The sequence below is a fragment of the Salvia hispanica genome, chromosome 5, assembly GCF_029641045.1.
Source record: "Salvia hispanica isolate PSC_SH4W2 chromosome 5, Shi_PSC_v1, whole genome shotgun sequence".
Lineage (NCBI taxonomy): Eukaryota > Viridiplantae > Streptophyta > Magnoliopsida > Lamiales > Lamiaceae > Salvia > Salvia hispanica.
This window is the reverse complement of record NC_142696.1, coordinates 20,620,082-20,635,379: the sequence shown is the minus strand read 5'-3', so window position 1 is coordinate 20,635,379 and position 15,298 is coordinate 20,620,082. Positions and strand designations below refer to the sequence as shown.

At 35.2% G+C, this 15,298-nt stretch overlaps 1 protein-coding gene across 2 annotated transcripts; it reads right to left on the bottom strand.

The window, feature by feature from the left end:
* Window positions 1-497: 497 nt before the first annotated feature.
* On the bottom strand, window positions 498-13,994 carry ABO6 (DEA(D/H)-box RNA helicase family protein). Of its 2 annotated transcripts, XM_048085723.2 has the most exons (19): window positions 13,670-13,994; window positions 13,119-13,273; window positions 12,948-13,035; window positions 11,936-12,172; window positions 10,205-10,300; window positions 9,439-9,627; window positions 9,117-9,276; window positions 8,899-9,029; window positions 8,545-8,715; window positions 7,178-7,450; window positions 6,674-6,868; window positions 6,098-6,301; window positions 4,833-4,902; window positions 4,585-4,733; window positions 3,661-3,969; window positions 3,514-3,573; window positions 2,362-2,514; window positions 2,165-2,275; window positions 498-1,410 (listed from the first exon to the last, which is right to left on the bottom strand). In XM_048085723.2, the coding sequence occupies exons 1-19, from the start codon at window positions 13,925-13,927 to the stop codon at window positions 940-942; spliced, it is 3,480 nt and encodes a 1,159-aa protein (XP_047941680.1). In that variant the 5' UTR covers window positions 13,928-13,994; the 3' UTR covers window positions 498-939. The 2 variants fall into 2 exon arrangements, with proteins under 2 accessions (XP_047941680.1, XP_088914919.1); XM_089058793.1 differs by lacking the exon at window positions 11,936-12,172.
* Between the last annotated feature and the right edge of the window lie 1,304 nt (window positions 13,995-15,298).

The following is a 15,298-nucleotide window of genomic DNA, read 5'->3' as shown; positions in this document are numbered from 1 at the left end:
TGATAATTTTAACTCGTATGAAAGGAGCTAATCTAGATAGTTTATCGTGATGATTTTGTTGAAACTTCACGTTATTTTCATTTCATTAAATTTTGGGCTATGATAATGTATAGTTATTACTCCTTATTAGAAAGTTAATGTAGAGGGTATATTAATACTTTTATTGGAGTATTACTTTAGGTTGTGTTGAGATCGCCATTCGTACACATTTTCAATTGAGCTTTCATCTAATTTTAAGATTGAAATCTTTTGAGATAACCCATATAATTTTAGTAAAATCAGGAGGGGCTATTTGTATTTGGTGTTTCGTAAATGACAAGCAAATAGTAATTTTTATTCATCAGCTAATAACATTAAAAATACTTAAATAAAAAATTATGAGTATTGAAGTAAAAAAGAAGTACTCCTAGTTTAAATGGCAGAAAATACTCCATGATTTTCCATCGTTGTATTTCTACAACATAAAAATTGAAAGAGAATAAGTTAGTACGGAAATCTAATAAATGAAGTATATAGCTCAAATATAATCGTTATTATGCATGCTTGAAATTACACTCCCCAGTGACTACTTCATAACTGTTCTCTCATTTTAACCTATTTATCTGTTCTATAAATTACAATCTCTTATGTTTCAAAACTCAGCATCTATAAGGTCAATCGCCAACCAAATTTTTTCCTAAGCTGCTAACTCTGCCAATAATTTTATTGCCAGCATCTGCATTTACAAAACCCCAATGCCTCATACATCAATATGGAGTTTCTGCACGACCCCCATATCTAATGGCTGCTCAAGGCTCGGCTTAAGGGAACATTATTTACAGACTAAAAGCATGGGTATATTGTACAGTCTCCCTCCGTGATCATATGATGAGCCAGGAACTATGGAATAGATATGGTTTCATCAAAGTTATGGTTCTGAAATCCAGATGAGCTTACTTTTTAACGTGGATTGCGCTTTGACCTCCTCCGCCTGCCAAGAAGTTTCAACATGTTGTCGGTGACATCAGGCGGAGAATTGACATCTTCGACATGATTGTTCTCAGATGTTTGGGTTAACCATGCCAATGCTTCTATAGCAGCATCTTTCTCTGCTAGGGCCTTATTTTTCTTTGGTTTCCCCACAAACTGCATGCCCTTGAACTCAACTAGAGCCCGGAATTCATTTGTCTTGAGATGCTTGGTTTTGTACTTGGGAGGTGAGTGGCCAGCTCTCATCAATAGTGTCTGAAGCAAGCTCTTTGGATTCGTTCCGTCTTTCGTAAACCTCTCTTTATCGCAGGATTCTCTGGGTTTCTTGCTATCACGACCAAAGACAAACCTCCCTTCACACTGGTCGCCTGACACCAACTCCTGAACAGCAAGCATTAGGTACTTGCCTTCCTTGTGAATGTCCATGCTGGGATGTCCAAGCTGCAATATCATGATCCAGACATGAAAGTTAGGAAACTAAGCCACACGAGAGGATGTCTTCTTGAAACAACAATAAAGGCCAATCGATAATATACACAAGCATAATATTACCCTACCATTCCCCTGTCCCTGGGAGAACCCATAGCTCCCACCTCACTCCACCACTGCCACCCCTTCTGTCATCTCTCTCACCTAGTGCTACGCAAGCATTGAAGCACTTATCTAATTATCACATGTTTTTACTGGCCTATTCCTCAACTAAAATTTACAAAAGTAAATAAAAGGATTGACGCTTATTCTAGCACAAGGTTTTTGACAGAAACAAAAATGTCCAGAACTAACACAAATATAGAGAGGCTTGCATGAGACTTGGTTACTTTACTATACACAACATATGCCCGGCATATATTTATAGAGGCTTGCATGAGACTTGGTTACTTTACTATACATAACATATGCCCGGCATATATTTTGATGCTAAAAATAGAATCAAACTTTGTACCAGCCATAATGTTTGGAAAGAATATTTAAAATAATACAATGTCAAACTTGTTGACTTGATGAGAACATCACAATTGACAGATAAGATATCTGAATAAAAGATCAAGAGTTTAAAAAAAGAACGATAAACAAACCAAACAATTTTACCATATGAATGGAATGCTGTTACTAGTATATTTAAATGTTACAAACAGACAGAAAATTAACAAAATTATTGATGCGGAAAGAGACACATATGAGATGAGAAATTTACCTTCTGTATTAATAGTTTATCTGCCTCCTCCTTGAGTTTCAGATAGCACTCTGCCAAGCTTGGGTCCATGAAAAATTCAACATATCCCTCCAACATTTTCAGATGTCCTCCCTGTAACAATCAGAAGACACATACACACACCAATAAGTAAATAGCGAAATACAGACATCAGAGCATTTTCTGATAAAGAAAATTACCGTAGCACCACACTCCAGTTTACCACCAAACAGGATCAAAACAGAATCAGATACTCCAGTTGAATCACGTATGAAAACAGTATTGACTTTCACCTTCTCACCAAATACCAACCAGGGGTATTGTATCGTTTGGTACCGTGCATTCACAGAATTCTGGAATAAATGAATAAAACAAGATCATTACTTTTTCGATTGTCATAAACAGAGCTTCAGCAATTTCCCATGCTACATAACTAAAACTTCAGTTTAGAGAGAGAACATTATTCCCACCAAAGTGACTAAAAATGAATAGTCCTACCAACGTGGCACTGATTAACAATTCTCAGTAACATCAAGAACCTAGAAAATGAAAAATATATGAGGTGTGTAAAAGTTGTATGTTTTTCTTTTATTGCCAGATTATGATATTTCCTTCAGTTAAATATTCTTTTTGTTATTATCCAGAATAGGAAAGTATCAGACTTACAATGTTCATGAATGACTGTCACAGGAATCCTAAAAGAAAAGATTTAGTTCCTGAAATTTAAGGTCATACATGACTCGATTCCAACTCAACAAAATCATTTAGACCTGTTGGGAGGTTAAAATAAATAACAAATGACAGCAACTTTACTTTGTGTAATTAGCTTGAATATATAATAGTATTAACATATTAAAGATCTAATCCTACCACATAATTCAAGGGATAGAAAATCTTTTGATAATGTAGGAGGCCAGGATTGTTTACATAATCTATGATAATTCACATCATACGCATCCAACTAGATGGGGTGTCATTGGAGAATCACCCATGTCATCCTTCTAATCCTTGACCAGATTCATTGTAAATGCTAGAATTTTTACTAGGCAAAAAGATTTTTATGAGACTCAAGTTGTGATATTGGCAGGAGTAAATTGGATGGATTTCATGTTTATCTTGTGGGGTTTTAAATTGTTTGCTAAGCAGAGTCTTTCTGTTTCTTCACAATATTCCCAGATTTAGATGTACTGCTACCGCATTTAGATTTCAGATGCAGTATTCAATGCTCAGAGTTTGAACAGTTCCATTTCCTATTTAATAGTGGTGAGGACTGTTTGATGCAGTCCATTCTTAAGTGTGTTGCGAGAAAGCTAATGAATCTCGTAGATAACTAAATAGGCTTCACAACCTACCGCATAGAGCAAGACAGGCCCATCATCCATTGTTTTGAAAGACATTGTAGTCTCACGAGGCTGTCAATAAGGAAAAAAAAAACAATGTGTCAATCCGATGGGCCAAAGTCCAAAAAGAACTATAAGTAGTAGAAGTGTAGAACTCACCACTACAGACACAATGCCAGGAAATAGGCCAGAACATATTACAGCACGAACCAATGATTGATTGTGACTTAATCTGTTATTAATTGACCCAGCTGTATCTAGCAACCCGGCATCTTTCAAGATGTAAGTGAATTGTTTACGAAGAGAATGGATAGCTTGAAGAGTTTGGAGAGAGAGGAAGTTTCTCCAACAATACTCGTATGCTGATCCTTCTCTTTCAGCATCCTTCCATCCTTCATATGCACGAACAAGTGCCATATGATCACTATAGTCCTTTGCTGAGAATCTCGACTTAGCTGTTCCAGCTAACTACACAGTCATAGAAATGTAAATCAGCTTGTGAACTTCTCCATGTGGACCATCTACTTTTAAAAGCTTTCTATTGCCTCAAGAAGAAGTAAAAAGATGAACAGATACTTGCATACAAAATCGCATTTTGCTCTCCCTATGTAACCATTTTACCTTCTAAAGGAAACAGTCTCATGCCAGCATAAAGAAAAAGTAACTTACAAAATGTTTGCTTAACCAAGAAACATAACAATGCATATAAAATATGATCTGACCAATGACTACATCAGCTTCGCAAAAATTAGACCATTGCACTTGTATTTCCTCACCTCTAGAATTGCACAAACGAAGTCAATATTTATAAATTATCCTCGGTCATCTATTAAAACACCTAACAGAAAATAATTAATACGCTGGTATCAGAAATGCACATAATGATGGGACAACAGCATATTAATTATTAACCAAAGATGTTCAGTGAGCATGGATAATAATGACTACAGTAGTAAATTGACAGTTATCACCAATGAACTGATGCTTCAACTGAATGCAAAAACAATCATTCCTTCAGTAATACCACATGAAATATAACATTCATTAATAAGGAAGAAATGCATGTAAAATTTGCTAACTTACATCCTTTTTATCTTGAGGCAAAAGAAAAGGATCCCTGACACTGAGACCAGCAACAATTGTCAGTATAGGGTCAAAGCAGCAATAGATAGCACCCATGATTAGCATTTTCCCCAGCTTAGGATCCACCGGAAGCACAGACAAGAACTTTCCTGATTGCACAAGATATAAAGATTACATAATAAAAATTGGAAAGGCTACATATCAAGATGAGTACCATAACATGCAGATGAGTTGTTTAGTTCACATACCAAGATGAGTAAGGTTCTCATTTTCATCCAAAGCACCAATCATCTTCAAAAAATCAACAGCATTTTGAACCTGAAATGTTCAGAGAGAATCAACAAGGATGACTCCAGGTGCCTTGTTGGATAGAAAAGGCAGGCGAAAGTCATGTTATATCCATCAGAATAACTTAAAACATGTACTATAAGAGATGCACACTTCGTTTTTATCCAAAACATAAGACCAAAGAAAATGTTTGAAACAGAAGAACAGGGAGAAAAAAGAAAAACGAAACTAAAATTTACTGAATAATGCAGGGAAGTTCCGGTACCAGAAGCATTGAACTTTTATATCTAGAGGTGACTTGATGTATATGAACAATGTTATGTGATTTGAATCCTTTCATCCAAATCGACAAGCAAATTAGAGATGCAATAAGGCAAAGTTTGATTATGTTTTGTGAACCAATTTTATTTCCTAAAAATAAAATACGAACTCTCCACAAGATTTCTTGAAAAACAATTCTCTCTCTTAATAGTTCAAAATATCCTAGACTAATACTCTCTGAAATACATCAAGAATATATCCTAAATTCCTAATATATTACTTATTCCTGATATGATTCCTAAATTGCATTTCGTCAAACATTTTATAGAATACCCCAAGCAAGAGATTGTTAAGGGATACTAGGGAAAAGGAAAGCTACAGACTAAGAAATATAATTGCATTTCTTCTCAAGACTAAGTATACCTCTAATGCACGGTCATTATAAATTGGAAGAATTTGGGTACCTATATTTCGAGTTTGGTGAACAAAGTTTTGTCAAATAGAACCATAAGTGTTAATGAGAAATCTATTTCACACCAGTAGTTAACCATTTTCATTTGTGTAATGCGGGATGACTGTCTCATAGCACGGGGAATAATTTTTGGAACTCATAAAGCTAGTGGCGGATCCAAGATCCGGAAACGGAGGGGGCGGAATATATAGTATTAGCTTGATTTAGTACGGATATGGCTATTTTTTTCGTTATTCGGGGCGATGCCAGAGGCAAACAGAGGGGACGGACATGGTAATTTTACGTCCCGATAAGTGGAAACTAGTCGCACGGAGGGGGCGACCGCCCCCTCCTGCCCCCCCTAGATCCGCCACTGCATAAAGCATCAATGTCCTGAAAGCAGAACTGCGAATGAAATCAATAAGTCTCGCCAGACTAAAAGACAAATATAGAACCAAATGTCATGCAACTTTAGCATTATATATCAACACGAACTAAGTGGTATTTGCTTACAGCCAGTGGTTCAGGCGGCTGAAGAGAAGCAGATATAAAATCCCCAATACTTTCGACTTGTAAGCTTTTAATTTGCAAGCAGAGAGAGTTCAATGGAGTTCTTAAAAGTTCAGGGAGTTGATATTCAGCAAAAGCTTCATATACACATTGTGGATACAGGTGGTAGCACTCGCCTGGCTGTACACGGCCAGCCCTACCCCTTCTCTGCAAGCAAAACATGGACAAGGGCAACATTATTGACTAAATAAGGTGAAAAATCATGATACAATAGATGAAGTGAATTAACAAACCCTATACAAGATTTAAACAATTAATGGTACTATATAACTTAGCAAGACCCAGTATCAATATAATAATTGTTTTGAGTGTGTTACAAGGTGAAGCATTTAAATTCTTAGCAGAGAGGTTAAAATGCAGTGCAGGAACCACGAACTAATGTAGGTAGATTTCTCTTTGATTCAATTTATGTAGCAAGAAAGCACCTAAATATTTATCAGAAGGATATTTTCTTATCTTACACATTATACAGAACCAACCAGTAAGTATGAAAAAGTAAACAAGAATGTTTTAACTCACTTGCCGAGCAGAAGCTTGGGATATCCATGAAGGTAGTAGACACGGTGTGTTATTTAGAGCATCATAAGTAGTCTCTTTTGCTTTTCCACAATCAACAACGAAAACTATGTCATTGATTGTAATACTTGCCTCAGCCATATTCGTAGCAAGCACTATTTTCCGTACATTGGGAGGTGGCCTCTCAAATATGAGTTTCTGTAAGATAAACAAGTTGGAGATGGTAAGTACTGTACATTATAATAAAAAAAAAAATGGATATTTAGCAGAGACAGAGAAACACTCTTAGGACAAAATTATTTGAGCTCAACTCGGGGAAAGATCATAAATACAAATAATATGTTGCTCCCAGAATATCAACTCGAGCAATTGAAATATCGGAATGAACAGTTATTCTGGAAAACTTTATGTTCTATTTTTATCATAGTCACTCATGAAGTCAAGTGGCAAGATAAAACTTGCAATGAAAAGGGGGAGGGGGGGGAATGTAATGCAAAAACCACTTACCTGTTCAGAAGTTGCCATTGAGCCATGGCATGTAAGCAGAAGGACCCTATTTGGATCCCCTAAGAGAGGATGAGCTTTTAACTGATCCCTCAAACAACTAATATCCTCCCACCCAGTCATAAATACCAACACAGCCCCAGGGCGTTCCTTGCGAGTTATATGGCACAACACAGCCTCTAAGAGATTGAACCCAATAGAGTCGGGTATCCAGCACGATAAAGACTCTTGTACTCTAGAGCTATAGTTCTCAAATTTTGCTTTACTCATAGCTTCCTGTACATAGAACACATAGCACAACAAGCTTCATAAGACAATTTATGAAATTGCCACATACCTGGAAAAAGCAAATTCTTCTAATGTGGTTAAGCATTGACAAATCGTGCATACATGTAAAAGTGTTTGGCAGATTACTAGCCTACTTTGGAAACTAATATGCCTATGCATAATGCCTTTATCATAGTAGGCTGCTGATGCAATGAAATTGTATCACTTGGTAAAGATATGGTTAACCAAAACTGCATAAAAAAGAAGACAGGCAGAGAGTGAAGAGATCTACCTTTTTTGTTTTCTTCACAATATAAGAAAGCACAATTTGAAAGTTTTACAAGAAAAAATCCAACAAGAGAAGATAAATAGAAAGGGATCGCCTGTATGTTCGGCCTAGCTTCTTCAGCCATTAAATACAGTAATAATTCCTTTTCTTTCTTTCTGTTGTTTTCTCGTGTGGGATGGTATGAAACATGGATTTTTATTTGAATAAAAAGGTACAAAGAGTATAGTCAACCTTGGATGATGAAAATGTTTTAGCTCCAACACACAATTTCAATCTCTAGCCTTATCTGATACGAGAAAAAAAAAATGAATTCTTTGCAATTTGAAGAAACACGTCAAGCAATTCTAGATTCATACCAAATGCCAGACCTCCCAATATATTCATATTGGTGCTCAAAGAAACTTTTATTCCTTTCTAATTCTAACCAACGGAAACAACACAACACTGGAACAATTAACACCCCACCCATTTTTTGCCAATAAATCTTCCGAGGTAAAGTAAAAACAGATTGCCAACTAAGTAAGACTGTGTTATAAGCTAAAAGCAAATCAGAATTTGATGCTAGCTAATCAAAGTATGCATTATTCAGATTTAACAGAAAGAAAATACGGAATGGAGGGTAAACAATTCACAGTGCATGGCTATAATAATAAAGCTGACAGTGAATCTAAAATTTATCCAGAAGATCAGAAATCTAAAAGTTACATTATTTTCCCAAAATTGGAATCGTTTTTACAATTTTACTTTAATAAGAAATTTTGAAGTACACAATATAGTATGACAATTGGTGCAAAGTTAAGAAAAAAAATCCTACCTCAACAAGAGAGGTAATTTGATTTTTTCTTTTCCGTGGAGCTAGTTGTTTTTGTGTCTTCCAAAGCTTCTCTTGGCCATAATCATCTATTTGGTTGAACGAAGTTATCTTATATCCCGTCATTTCCAGTATATCTTCCAGAAAACATACTCTTACAGGATAAGTGAAACCCTGCACACATAAAAGAGTTGCGCTTCATATGTAATTTAATGCACAGGCACAGAAGTCCCTACCAGATGAAGTACATTAATACTTAACCCAAAAACTGATTCCCATCCCAAAACATGAAGTCCAGTATGGAACAAGACTCTCTATTGCAGTATTTGACACTTAGGGAACTACTTTTGAACTTACAGGAATATGAATCATAGGTGCTCCACCAAAATAATTAGAAAATAGATCAGCATTCAGAGTGGCACTCATCAAGATTAATCTCAAATCTGGTCGTCGTGGAAGAAGATCCTTCAAGACAATCAACAAGAAATCTGGAATATTGAGCAGCATGTCAGAAATATAATACCATAAGCTTTAGCTAAACAAATTACCAAATCTGTGTACATATAAGTGTGCACCTTCATTCATGCCTCGCTCATGAATTTCATCAACAAAAACATGAGTTACACCATCCAGGTTTCTATCACTCAAGAGCCTTCGGAGCAAAATTCCACTGGTACAGAAAAGCAAATGTGTGTTCTTCCCTTTCATTCCCTCTAATCGCACTTTATATCCGATCTATCATGAAAGTTATTGTTTATAAAGAGAAACTGAAGACAAAAAAAAAAGTTGTGGCAACTAGAAACTATACATTCAGCAGTGACTTAACTACAAAGGCAGATACATCACTTAAACTGAAACTAAGTATTAAATTATGAAGAAACGGAATAGCAAGCCTACTGATTCACCAAGAGGCTCTCCCCTCTCTGCAGAAACTCTTTCTGCAACAGTCATTGCGGATATTCTTCGGGGCTGTGTACAGATTATGTTACAAAACGCTCCCCTGCCAGACTCTATATTTGCCTCCAAAATATACTGAGGGAGTTGTGTGGTCTTACCACAACCAGTCTCTCCAGAAATCACCACAACCTATTGTTTATAAGGAAGATAAGGAACTGACATATGTAATTATAAATCAATAAGATTAAAACAACATGACCAATGAATTGTATCATAATTCTTGAAGTTCAAACGGAATTTTTATCTTCAAAAAATCCATTAGTCCTTCTAACCGCAATAGCTAATAGAAAGCTAGATGGCATGCTAAATTGCCAATGTTAGACCAACCACAACAGTTTAGGGAAAGAGGAAACTGTGAGAAGAGGACAGAAATTCATATGAAGTATTTATTTGAGAAGGAATTTGAAAGGAAACTATCAAGATAGAGCCCAATCCCACCTTCTACATCATTCACATATCTTTGTGCAATTATTGCAATAAAACCCTTATAATTTCCTTATTAAAGACCGAGATTTTTGTTGTTCCAAGTTTTTAAATGCGACAAATATAAGTCCCGAGAAACTGAAGAGAGTTAGTAGGATACTAGAGTATAGTAGAACTTCATTGTGTATTATGCTGAAATTTCTCTAGCTTGGGAGCGTATTTTTCACATTAACCACAATTCTTCTGGTTCATATCAGATATCACAAAGAATTAAGAACTTAACCTGATTCCTTGCAATTGCTTGAAGGAGCCTCTCCTTCTCCCTAAATGCAGGGAGGGATTTCCTAAAATCCAGCATTCGTCTTCCTTCAGGGGATTCCTGTGTTGAGAAAATAATAAAACTGAATTTGAGACGCAAAAACATAATACTACAAGTTGACATAAAGGGTGATTGGCTAATATTTGTTACAAGCACTTATGTCTTATAAAATAAAATTGGGGCTTATAGGATGTCAAACTTATGTAATACGGAGTAGTTAAGTCTTTGTAGTGCTTTCCAGAAAAGAAAAAAAAAGGTCATGTTAGCAAAGGCTTTCATGAGAAAACTAGAGGAGTCAGTTAATATTTTGACAAACAAGTTGAGAATTCCTTACTTTTCAAAAACAAATCTTTTGCCACATTTTAAAAGCTTTAAGATATTTGAAGGCATGTTAAGGCTTCATCATACTACCTCACAGAAAATGAAGTATGGAGAATTATGGAGTTGAACAAGCCACATACCTAAGAACTAATAGACAAAGTCTTACACTAACTAAGAGAAGAGAATAAAGAAGAGATCTCAAATATAACACCGCTATAAATGTAAACCAGTAGTGATTAAGAGGATATCACACTCCCCACAAACTAGATTGCAGGTCGTGTATGAATGCTTGTGATTTCTAAATTTGTTTGTGAAAGGGCTTCGGCCATGGTATACAAGATCTATGGTTGTCTAGTTGTCGCAAAAACATCTTGATAGGTTTCTTGCATGTAACGCCATAACCCCCAGTTTATCTAGCAATTTTATATCTCTTTCAATTATACGAAGGGATACACTCTCAATTTTTCCCTGCAGCTTCTTGAAATCACAAACTGTTTTAGCTTTTCTAGGTCACAAGCTTTCCCATATATAGAGGTACATTATCCTGATGTAGAACACCTGCACACATTTCTTGCAGAGTCTACAACTGAGAAAATTTTAACTTCTCTGCAGTAGCTTATTCTGCATGCCCAATCTTTCATTCGGGACATCTTAAGCTCAAAGTCCTCTTCATCATATTGACATGTTCTTCATTCGATTTGCTCACAGACTGGCTTAGAAGCAACCAATGAGTCTGCATGTCCAACATCTCCTACGATAAAGCTAGTGTATACTTATGCAGTGAGCCTAAAGTCTTTTCTTAGACCGAACAACTTCTATGCCAAGAAATATCTAGAACAAAAACTAGTGTTCATTCATGGTCTTTGGTTCTCTCTACAAATGAGGGTTTTGGAAAGTACATCTGGTGTAAAAAAAAGGTAACATCCATGAAACTGTATATCTTCTTTGTAATGGAAGAATAGAATTTATGTTCATTTGATAGGGAGAAGACCCTAAATAAGACACATCAGATAGACTCTGGATCCAACCACCAACTCTGATTATGATCTTAACAAAATGCTATGAAACCACATTGTTGAGGACAATGAGGTAATTATAATGGTAGTAGGAAAATTGTAAAGGTTGGATTGGCAGTATGAAATTTCAAAGTTTGGGAGGGGATATATATTAATAAGATATGTTGATGTCAGCATATGTAGAGAACAATAGGGATTGAACTATTGCTAATAAGTAACTTTTTTTTCTCTCTGCAACCTCATATTGTTGAAAATTGCTGCAAACGCAAAGCCATGAACCTAGTTGATGCGAGTCAAAAAATGAATAATAAGTCGGTTCACAATAATACAGATCATCAGTTTCAAATGAAATGCATGCCTGCCAAGTTCTTTGCATATTACGCAATCGCAAGCTCCGTCTCTGCAAAACCTTCTCCATGACAGAAGCATCGAGAAACGGATCTGCGTGTTCAGCTGAATCGACATTTTCAACTGGATTGGTAGACTCAATCTCATTTGAAATCTGACAGGCCTTTTTGGAGTTTAAGCTTGTTCTGTCAAGATGTTCCTGAAGCAAACTCTCAACCCTTCTTTGCAAGCTCAATGGGATGACAACCTGGACAAGTTAACACACTATTTCCAGTAAGACAAATTACTCAGCCTTTTTTAATAACAACTAAGAAGTTGGTCAATGACATCATTCATATCTCCTCACAGCTGGCGTAAATCATGAAAAAAGAAAGCAGGTTCCAGCTCATATCTTTGTTACTGATAGGTATATAGGTATATTTGTGTTTTGAATAGAACGAATCCATAACTCATATCTTCTTCCTTATCTTTACCAAACCCATCATCTCCTTAGCCTTTATCCTCAATCTCAATCCTTCGTTATTTTTTGTTGACACTACTTGGCCTTCCACTCAACAAGTAAAAAAACAACCCAGTTCTTAATCAAATGTAGCTACAAGTGTAGCTGAGAGAACTACAAGGGTTATACGATCATTCTAAATCAAGTTCTACTGGAAATGTTGCGTGAAAAATAGGTGATGGCCTAGCAAAGTTCTATAAAGAAAATGAGAAACAAGTTTTCTAGAGGTGAACGTATTATGCTGCATGTTTGGTAACAGAGAGAATGCAGCTATATAAGCAGAGATAAGATATTCCTAGAGATATGTATGTGATTGCGTAGGCAATATAACAAGATCATAATTCTTTTTTTTAGTGCTCTGTTAGTGAACTAACAAGTGTCTTGTAAGTAAAACACATACCAGAAATGATTTTGAGGGTCATGCAATAGTGGAGATTGTAATTCACATTTCATAATAATTAAAGTGCATGTAAGATGTGATAATTATACAAAATGAACCTATGCCCATGATTAACTTTCTAACCTCCCTCTGAGGCCGCTTATCATCCAGATCTGGTCTGTAGTTGGGAAGAGGAACCTTACTGGCCACGATCACTTTCCCATACAGCTGACTGGCAATGATATTCAGAGTATTTTACACCACTAAATAAAAACAAAAATAGAAAACAAATAGATGTCAGGTAAACTGTCCTACCAGTAAAGCCCCATCCGTTTGGCAAGGTTGGATATTTGTTCAAAGTCCCGTTTATCTCTTTTATCACGAGAAATAATCTCTTGATCTTTATCATTTTGTAACAGCATGCTGAGTTTCCATTTCCACTCATCAATATTCGCCACTGATGATGACGGCTGTAGGATAATGTGTTTGGCATAAATAACCGGTTTTATACATCAAACAACTACTACCAAGAACTGTAAGTGATAATATAGCTAAGAAATTGATATGGACAACCACTCTATTTCTCATCACAAAACCAACCAAGAAATAAAGAAGTTGTAAAATATTTGCATCATATCTCAAATAATGTGGTATCCTCAAGTATTACTACAGTGCAGGCTACTCGTCAAAGATTGAGTCTTTATCCCAATCATATGGGTTTCATGTTTTTTATAGCACGGAGAAATTTTCCAATCATGGCCAACTTCTTAAGTTACAAAATCAAACTAAGAATTCAAAACCACAATGCAGGCATTATATCAAACATCTTCAGGGCAATTATATAGAAGGAAAATTGAAAGAATTACTGGGTGGTTTTCGTAATCGCATTCATATTCATCGTCGGAGAACTGCTCAGCGGCGTAGCTACAGAACCGACGCCGCGATAGAACAGGTTGGCGACTCAAGCTTTGGTGTTTGGAGCAAACATAATTCCCAACAACATAGGCAACGGTGGTATAGTCACCGAAAGGCACAACTCGGGAGTTCCGCAAACGTGAAGGAGAATATAGGGAGGCGGATTTTATGGCGGCGCGTGCAAGCAACGCCTTTAGCCGGGAATGCATTGTAGGCGAAGAGAGGACTGGACCATGGTGGTTTTTTCCTCTTCTTCTCTATTTCCAACGTTATTAATTTGTAGTACTAGTAATTTTATATTCAAAATATTGATATCTTCTGCGATTTTTATTTACAGCATTAGAATATAGAGCATCCACGCTATGGTGCTCAATTTTATTTAACTATTCATCGTGACAAGGAGGATGATCCATTGTTAACTCATCATTTAATTGCTAATTACAACTAATTTAAGATTATAAGATTTTAGAAAGCATGTGGTCTACACTTTACCACGGGTAATTTTTATTTTTATTAATTAAATAAAAAAAGATTAAAAAAAACTTCAAATTAGGGTTTTGAATGAAAATGTCAATATAGTGTTTCAAAAATATTAACACAATGCTTTGAGAATGTCAACACAATACTTTAAGAATGTTAAACTCATTGCTTATATTAACATTCTACATGTATTATATTGATATATTTTATATAGTATGTTGACATTTTTGCTATACGAAAAAATTAAAAACTTTCGAAAAAAATTTCAAATTTTGACGTCGGAACATATGCATGTAGGATATCGTTGGAATTCTTATAAAATTATCTTTAATTCGATATATGTTATATGGATTTAAAGTTTTGGAATTTCTTTTAAGAGTTAGTTATAACTAATTTTGTAGTTAATTGACATTAATACCCTTATTGATATTTTTGTGCATGATATTAATACTCAAGAGTTGAATGATCTTCACCTTTAATTTAAAAATCTAATGCCTATCATTTAGTTGTAGTTAGCAATTTAGGGGTAAGTTAGCAATATAACACGCCTTCATGGTCCCATATATCATTTCTTAGTTAAAGAACATCTATAATAATCTATTTCAATATTTATTCATAAGTCTTATTATTCTATTTTTCAATTTAAAAATATAAGAAATAAAAACATTTTATTAATAATAAAAACAAATTACAAAATCCGAAAATGACACGCTACAAATTTCTGAAATTAAAATTCTAAAAACTTAAAATTGTAACTTAAATACTAAAATGAGAGAAAAACGGTAATAAAGGATTATATTTGGAAAAGTGGGGGAAAATTTATTTTTGCCGATTTTTCAATTAAAAAAATTAATCTAAACGGTAATAAATGACACTCATTCGAGATCTACTAAGGTTATTGTAACGCCCCGCTTTTTCGAACCCTAATTTTTGTGACGTGGAAATTTTTGCATTAAATGCTTTTAATGCTATGATATGTGAAATTAAATGATAAGTGATTTATTACAATATTCTTTGTGACCTAATTGCGATATGGAGTCGAGTTTGAGTTGATCATGAATAGTCAAATATGTTGAATATGTGACGTGGCTATTGAATAG

Excerpts from the sequence above, each read along its gene's own strand:
- ABO6 (XM_048085723.2), bottom strand. The coding sequence starts at position 13,927 with ATGCATTCCCGGCTAAAGGCGTTGCTTGCACGCGCCGCCATAAAATCC. Across the intron at positions 12,173-12,947 it reads ATAAGCGGCCTCAGAGGGAG|GTTGTCATCCCATTGAGCTT; the intron begins GTTAGAAAGTTA and ends TAACTTGTCCAG. Across the intron at positions 9,030-9,116 it reads TGAGCGAGGCATGAATGAAG|ATTTCTTGTTGATTGTCTTG; the intron begins GTGCACACTTAT and ends TCAATATTCCAG.